We start from the raw sequence: 8,009 nt of genomic DNA, 5'->3' as shown, positions 1-8,009 counted from the left end.
GCCACCTCCTCAGCACGGCTGGGACCCTCCTGACCCTGACTCTGGAGGGACGTGCCCTCATCCCTGTGCTCCTTCCAGGCCCGGCTGCTGTCTCTCCCGGGAGCGTCTGCCCTGTGTGGCTCCCGCCTGCTCCCCGGGTGCCTGTGGGTCAGACCCTGACCTGGCCTGGGGGAGGAAGGCCCAGAAAGCCTGGACAGGGATCGCCACCCCAGGGGACAAAGAGGCCAAGACGACTGTTCCATCTTTATTAGAAAAGCAACCAAAAAAGGACCCTCCGCTGCCGTGACCCAGACAGAGCCCGTGGAGGGTGGACGAGGCCGCCTGGCTGGGGGCGGTCACGTTTACAAAGAAAATCACTTCATAAAAAAGGAGGCGGGCCCTGCTGGGCTCCTGTGGCCTGTGGCCCTGTGGTCGGGACGCCCCACCGGGCGGGGCGTGGGGGGGTGGTGGAGGTGGTGGTGCGTGGGGAGTGGCCCTCAGATGTCCATGTAGTCATCGTCCTCATCTGTCTCGCTCTCCAGCGAGGACTCCTGGCTCGATGTCTCCAGGACCTCCAGGGCCGGCTGGCACAGGCTCTCCTTCCTCACGTTGGCAGCCGACTGGGCAGACAGGATGGCTGACTGCACAGACCGGGTGAGGCAGTGGTCAGTGGCAGCCTGGCACCACCACCCCACCCCCCACCCCCCACCCCCAGCTCTGTGTCCCACCCAGGACCTGCAGTCACCTTCAGCTTCTGTTTGGTCTCCTCTGAGATGCTGCCTTTGGGCGAGAGCAGGGTCGGGGTGGGCGGCGTGACGGTGATCTCAGGGGGGAACTTGGTGGTGGCCGAGGGGATGACCAGCTTTGGCATGTTGGGCAGGAGGCGTGATTTGGCCCGGCTGGGCTCAGCCTTGCCCGGGTGGCCCTCGGGTGGCTGGGCACTCCCACCACTGGGCACCTTGGAGCTGGCAACTGTGGGGTGGACCCAGTGGACTGAGCCGGGCTCTCGGCCTCCCGGGCCTGCCTGCCCCTCCCTTGCTTGGGGCTCATCCCCCGCAAACCCTGCACCACAGAGGCACCAAGACGCCTCCTCTGGCAGCGTCAGACCGCCCTACCCTCTCTCTTTAGACCTGTGCTGGTTGCCAGGCTCCCAGGCCTCCTCCTGTCTCTCTGCCTCCCCGAGGGCCTGGCTCTGGCTCTGGCTCTGGGCTGTGGGGCACCCCCAAAAGCACAGTGTTCACTGGGTGCCCAGGGCTGGGACAAGGGCAAGCCCTGCACCTCCCAGGCACGCATGTGAGCTCTCAGACCATCCTAGTGAGGCAGGAGATAGACGAGCCCCCAGGGCGAACAGCTGGAGTTCGCTCCCTGTGGACAGATACTCCGAGATGAAAATAGCAGGACAATTGAGAAAGGAGGCTGGGCCCTGCCCAGATGAGGAATACAGGCCACATATTCCTCATTCGCAAGTCAAAGAGACCTTCCTGACTAGAAAGCTCCTTGGAGGTCAAAAGGGGAGTGATGCTCACTACCCATACAGGTCTCTTCCCTAGAATCCATCTTGGCTGAGAGGCACGCACACAGGGGAGGATCCCGAGATACACCAAATACGGACTTGGAAGCAGGCAAATCAAGATGATTGGCCAAAGGAAACCCGGAAGAAATGCCCCATGTGATTCAAACTAGCAGGAGGGCGCCACTCTCTCTCTGAGCCCACCTGTGTGTCTATCCACATGTACTGTACACTTTTTCCTCCTAATAAACACTTTACTTGTTTCACTACTTTCCGTCTTTATGGGAATTCTTTTCTGCAAAGCCGAAGAGCCGGGGCCTTGTCACTAACCACTGGCCTAGTGGCTAGGGTTCAGCACTCTCACTGGCCGGCAACCAAAACCCTGCTTCGAGCGGCTGCAGGCCGAGGCCACCTGAGATCACTAGGACACACATTCTATTGGTCATTCCCGCCACAGGGAGGATGCTGGGGCTCAGAGCTGGCCACTCAGCCAGCATCCACTTTCCCCTCGCGCCTCAGGAAGAGCCGGAGCTGGGAGGCAGCAGTGTGGGCTGGCAGCCTCCGGGAGCCGCAGCCTGGCTGGTGTCCACATTCTTCCGCTGCTCCATGGCTTTAAAAGGAGCGGGGCTCACTCAGCCCCCATGCCCGACTCCCTCGGGCTGGCACCAAGCCCTGCTGTCCTGAGTGGGGTCTGCGAGAGGCCCCAGCCCTGAGGAGTCCCCGAGGGGCCTGGCTGGTTGAGGCGGCTGGTGGGAACGGGCTGTGACTCAGACACAGACACGGACACAGACATGACATGGATGCCCATCTGGCTCCGCCCAACCCGGCCGGCCCTCTGCCCACCCCTGCCTCCTCCCCGCCCCACGCCTGCCCCTCCCATGGACCCATCTGGGCACAGGCACCCCTCCCTCTCGGCTAGGCCACCTTGGCCTGGGCTCAGCACCTCCCGAGCTATTCCCCTCTGTGAGGCGGGGGTGGGGGTGGGGGTGGGGGGTCTTGGGCCCTTCCCTCCCCCGAGGAAGCTCTCCAGCCAGGCCTTCCCTGCCTGGCCTGCCTTTCTTGTCTACCTCACCCCCAGGCCCACTCCAGGCCCCTCTGTCGAGAAGCACCCGCTGACTGCTGGCCCTGGGGGCCGTGATGGGCTGCTCCCGACTGGCCTTACCCTGGCTGCAGGTGGGCTCAGCGCCTGTCCGGGGGACCGCCTCTGCTGGCCAGCAGTGCGGCTCTGCTGGAGGGCCCTCGGGGGCCGTCTTCACCTGCTCGCTGCACCGCGGCTCCTGGGGCAGGAAGCCCGTGCCCTCTGCCCCTCCTGCCAGCTCTTCTTCCTCTGTGGAGACACAGCACGGCTATGGGTGACACGTCCCCCACCCTTGGGATAGGGGCCTCCACCTCCACCATGGCCACGCAGGGGCTCCGCTGGAACAATCGCCCGGGTGGGGCCAGGCTGCTACCAGCAGGAAACCGCTCACCCCTGTGGACATGCTATGAACCTGACACAGCGGAGGCCCTACCCCAGCTCACAGGAGTGGCCACTGGAACCGAACAATCCAGCTAAGGACAAAGTAGATGGAGCGGTGGCGGGCCTGGCGCCCTCCTGCCAGGCCACACCTTCCAGGTGTGAGGAGGCGGCTGTGAATCAGCCTCCGTGGTGCCAGGTGGTCAGTCGGCACAGGGGCGCCTGCCCCCAGGGCCCCCGGCCACGTCCGGCCTCTTTGCACTCCCATTCCTCCTCCTTCCCCTTGAGGCCCGGACTCTCCTGCCACGCCGGCCATGACCCCAACACCCAGCCGCTCCCCACTTGTGGTGACACTGGCCCCTCCCTGGCTGGGCAGGGGGACAGATGGGCCTCCTGCCTGTTGGCTCCAGTCCTGGAGGACAGCACCTGCCCTGCTGCCTGGCCGCGAGCCACGCCCTCCCTTCTCGGTTCTGACTGCCCGGCAGTCAGGGTCACAGCCTCTTCGTTCCCAGGGTCCAGCTCCACACGCTGCCACAGGCAGGGATGAGCCCCTCGGAGGCTCCAGAGCTGCCCTCCTGGGCCCCGCGGAGCAGGTGGAGCAGCAGGAATCCTGTGGCCCGTGGCAGGAATGGGTCACTGCACCGGGCACGCACCCACGATGTGATGCAGGCCCGGTGGCTGTCTGGTCCAGGGCCTTCCATAGGTGGCAAAGCCCTGCCTGGCTGGGCCCAACACTGAGGGTCTGGCCGAGCGACCTGGAGCGGCTGCTTGGGTTAGGGGAGCGGGCAGGGGGCTACCTTGCTGTGAGCAGTCTACAGGCCAGGCTGGCAGGAAGCGAAGTCTGCCCTCAGGGGGCAGGTATCAGTCCCTCCTGCCCCCAGGGCACGGTCCGGCCTCCCTTCTTGATGGGTGGCCAGAGGAGGAGGGACACTCGAGGCAGGGAAGTCCAGCAGAGACTCAAGCACGTGGAGAGGTGCTTCCTAGGCCAGGCGGCCCTGTGAGGAGGACCACGGCGGGGTGGTGGGGGTACCAACGGGGAGGGGACCTGCCTGGTGCCTCAGCCTTCAGGGAAGAGCTATCTGGGGCTCCCCGAGCCCCCAGGCCTCAGGCTCTGTGGAAGCAGGGGGACGGGCTGGAATCCTGAGCCATCGGGGTAACTCTCCCTGCTCCCTAGGTAAACTCACAGCCTGGCCGCTGAGTCCCCAAGGCCCAGTGTCCTGGAGGCGCCCCTGACCCAGGCTCAGACTCTCCCTGGCTTCTTGACTGGCACGAGGCCGGCACTGTGGCCCCCTCAACCCCGTCCGGCGGGCGGCACCCTGCACAGACAGGTGCTCCCTGCCCTGAGTCCTGACCCAGCTGGTCCCACGGCCTGGAGCCCCCACTCCCCACCCCTGGAGCCCTGACCACCTCAGCAAGAGGGACCCTCAATCACTCATGGGCCAGGCACCGTCAGCAGGAAATCCAGTCCTGGCCTGTGGCGGGCAGACACCCAAGGAGACAGGGAGGTGAGCCGACGGGGGCAGCGATGGGCAGGGTCAGGGCCCCTCTTGGGGGACGCACAGTGGAGGAACTGAGGCCTCTAGCCAACAGCTGGCGAGAACCTGAGGCCACCAACAACCTGACAGCGCCCAGGGGACCAGCTGATGGCCTGACGCCCCCGAAGTTCTGATCCTCTGGGACAGGAGTCAGGCGGCGGCGGCGACAGGCCAAGGGACGGCAGCCAGGTCTTCGTGGAGTGAGTGGTTTCCCCAGGCCGTGGACGGTCATTGCCGCCACCCTGTGAAGTCACCCCCAGCAGAACCCGCCTGTAGGGCCGTGCTCACCGTCTGCCACCGTTGCTCTGCTGGGTGTGGACAGCGAGACACATGGGACAGCAGAGAGGACAGGACGCCCAGGCCACTGGGTGGAGCCGCACCTGTGGCCCTTCGGCCTCAGAGGCTCCTCCCTAAACACTCGGCTGCAGGGGCTACCTCAGGGGAGGTGACCGTCTCAGGCCGCGGTCAGCACCGCTCTGACTGGCTGGGTAGAGGGTCCCTGCACTTCCCCACCTTCAGAGCAAACTAGGGACCCATGAGGTTGGGGGCCTGGGCCCTCAGCCTCCATCTGGGCAGAGCAGCCTGTGGGAGCAGCGCTCCTGGTCACGGCTAACCGGGCTTCCAGGTCTGGCTCCGGCCAGGCACTCCTGCTAGGGCTGACTGTCCCCTTGTTCAGATGGGTCAGGAAATGACATGGCCGAGCCTGCATGGCGGACAGTAGCACCCCAGCTGTGGCCCTCCACGTCGATGGCTCCTGGTGGACAGGTGAGCCTGGCCTTCGGGGACGAGCAGGGATGTGTGGGCAGGTGGGAGCCCGGCCCCGGGTCCGCGGAGCAGGGAGGGAGAGGCGCAGGGTGTGTGTGCGTGTGTGTGTTTGTCCTGAAGCGTCTGCCCTCCCTGGTCTGCTGGCTGCCCCCGCCCGTGGGCTGCCGTTCCCATTCCCAGTGGCATCTAGATTTGGAAGGAACTGGGGCTCCCTCCTGCCGACAGAGCCCCCAGCCCCATCCTTCCGCAGACCCCGCCTCAGCCTGGCCGGCTTCCGTCTGCCTCGCCCCGGGGGCGCAGGAGCTGGGCAGGTCTGCCCCACAGCCCAGCAGGCACCCAGGACTGCTCACAGGCCTGAGAGGTCTCATGTGCACTGGGGTCAGGACCCCCTCCCCACTCCTGAATCCTCGTGGGAGGAGAAACATGGTGAGGTGGGTGCCGTGAGGGTGGGGTGGGGTGGAGACAGCTTCTCAGGGATCACCAGGCTGGAGGCGCCCACACTCTCCATGCAATGGGCAGGACTTGCCGCTGGCTGGCAACGGGGTCTGGGCCCTGCTCTGGCCCAGCCGGGCCTCACCACCAGGTGAAGGGGATGGGACTCACCTGGGCCCGAAGAGGACATGCTGGGGGTGGCCTCGGGCCTGTGTGGCCGTGGGGGCCCGGGATCCTTGGACGGGTCTGGGGTAGAGCCTGACGCCGAGGGAGGACAGGTGACAACAGCCGGGGCGGCAGCCTGCGCAGGACGAGGCTTGGTGTGGCTATCGCTGGGCCGCTGCGGGGTGTCCGTCGGCGTGGGGTCGGGGGCTGCAGGGGCCACAACTGTAGGGAAGAAGTTCTCTCGGCTGTCCTTAGGGTGCTTTGGGGTGGTGGGTGTGTCCCCTGCAGCCTGGGAGGACAAAGGGGAGGTGAGGGAGGCCAGCTGGGCAGGCCTGAGTCCACGCTATCCCCCAGGACACCTGTCATGGTGCCCCGCTCTGGGCCCCAATGCTAGCAGGGAGGCCCACTCTGCCAACTCGGGACACCGCTGGGGGCCCAGAGTCTGTCCCTAGGAGAACTTCCAGGCCACGCTGGCAGGGGCTCAGTGGAGGGGCATCAGGCTGGCCGGGATCTTCACCCTCCCACTCCTGGGTGCCAGCCTGGGAGGAACATGCCAGCCATGACCCGGGGCACAGGCTGGTGGCCCCCTCCAAGACTGACTGCAGTATGGGAGGTCAGTCTTGGAGGGCGACTTCCCAAGGCCACTGGTGGAGGGGTCCTGAGACAGCCGGGATGACACCGCCAGAGTCAGCTCCGGGGCTTTGTGCAGCCCCAAAGCCACAGCACCCGAGGCGGCCCCAGGCGTGGCCCCTGCCGGCAGCCTGGCCTCGGCTGCCCCGTGGTTCCCCCACCACAGGCCGTCGGTTCTCAGGGAGCTGGGCCCTTCAGGACCTCCCCATCCTTGTGCACACAGTTCCCTCTGCCGCTAGGCCTTTTCCACTTTGCACCTGAAGCCCACTCCCCAGGCGGTGCGAGGGCCACGGCTCCCTGAGAGCAGCTGCGAGGTGGGGCAGGGGCTCCGCGCGGCCTCTGGCAGCAGAGCTGAGGGCTGCACCCCAGTGCCTGAGCCACACCCCAGCCTCACCATACTTGGAGCCAGCCCACACCAGGGCCGTGGGGACCCCTGCCCGGGGCTGCGAGTGCGGGAGCCTCACGCCTGCTGGGAGCATGCCCCATCCCCAGCTTCACGGGGTGCGGTCAGCCCGGCGACTCTGCTGTGCAGTGAGTGTCTGGGATGAGCCCAGACCTCCAGTGGGAGGGTGGGCAGGACAGGACCTGTCTGTTGTGGGCAGACACATGGGGAAGGTGGGTGCTGTGTCCCTATCCTGCGGGAGCCACGGGTGATGGCACTCAGCCTCTAATTATGTCCCGAGCACCCGCCTGGCATGTGCCGGGCTGCGTGGCAACTCGGAAATACCTCCAGCAAAATGGACACAAAATGGGTGGGAGCAGTGGCTCCCAGGGCCACGGCCGCCTCCCCCGCAGCACTGGCCAGAGGCGGGTCCAGGACAGCTGTGACCGACATGGTTGTCATCCCTGAGGTCGCTTCCTAGGCTCCTCTGACAGGCCAGGTCCCAGCTGGGTGCTGGTCCTCCGTGGGCCTCCATCTCCCCATGTCCCCTCCTTGCCCTTGGCTCCTGCCAACTGCGCACCCCCTTTCACCTCAGACCAGAGACCAGTTAAGGGGGAAGCTGTCTGGGGGTTTCCTGTGTGGTTCTATCATTTCAAGCACCTTAAAAGTCTGCATCAGAAACAGCCCTCCTTTCTCTGGAGTGATCACTGCCCACCTGCCCCAGTCCGGGTTGGTGGAGGAGGCAGGAGGGGGACCCCTGGGCCCGACCCTGCTCTGGGGCACTGGGCAGTCATTTCTGTCCCACAGAGCAGAGGTTGTGACGAGGTGGCTGCACTGTGAACTCTGCTGCCTTGGCAATAGCAGGGCGGTGGGGACTGCCGGCAGGGGGACACCTGCCTCCAGGGATTCCTGCCCTCAGCTGGGGGTCTGGCCCTCCTATGTGGCCCACAGCCCACTTGGTGAAGGTTGAACCCCTGGGCTTCCTCAGACCCAGAACCCAGGTGGGGCAGTGGCCCGATGCCCCACTCCACTGAGAAAAAGCCCATCTGGACACCGAGGGACAGCCAGCCGCTGAGGGACTAGGACATGACTCCCCGGCTGCAGCTGGAAGCCCACTGCCCTGAGCTCCTGCCTCTGGACTCCCTCATGACACCC

General features: G+C 65.8%; 1 protein-coding gene across 1 annotated transcript in view; it reads right to left on the bottom strand.

The window, feature by feature from the left end:
- Positions 1-231: 231 nt before the first annotated feature.
- CABIN1 (calcineurin binding protein 1) overlaps positions 232-8,009 on the bottom strand; it is a 98,004-nt gene continuing 90,226 nt past the window's right edge. Inside the window, 4 exon segments of the mRNA XM_067700062.1 lie at positions 232-620; positions 725-951; positions 2,652-2,816; positions 5,849-6,131. Of these exon segments, the coding sequence (XP_067556163.1) occupies positions 477-620; positions 725-951; positions 2,652-2,816; positions 5,849-6,131 (819 nt within the window). The 3' untranslated portion in view covers positions 232-476.

This window comes from Pseudorca crassidens, chromosome 12 (assembly GCF_039906515.1).
Source record: "Pseudorca crassidens isolate mPseCra1 chromosome 12, mPseCra1.hap1, whole genome shotgun sequence".
In the NCBI taxonomy this organism is placed as follows: domain Eukaryota; kingdom Metazoa; phylum Chordata; class Mammalia; order Artiodactyla; family Delphinidae; genus Pseudorca; species Pseudorca crassidens.
Note: the sequence above shows the minus strand (reverse complement) of the source record. Positions and strands in the feature narration are given on the sequence as shown.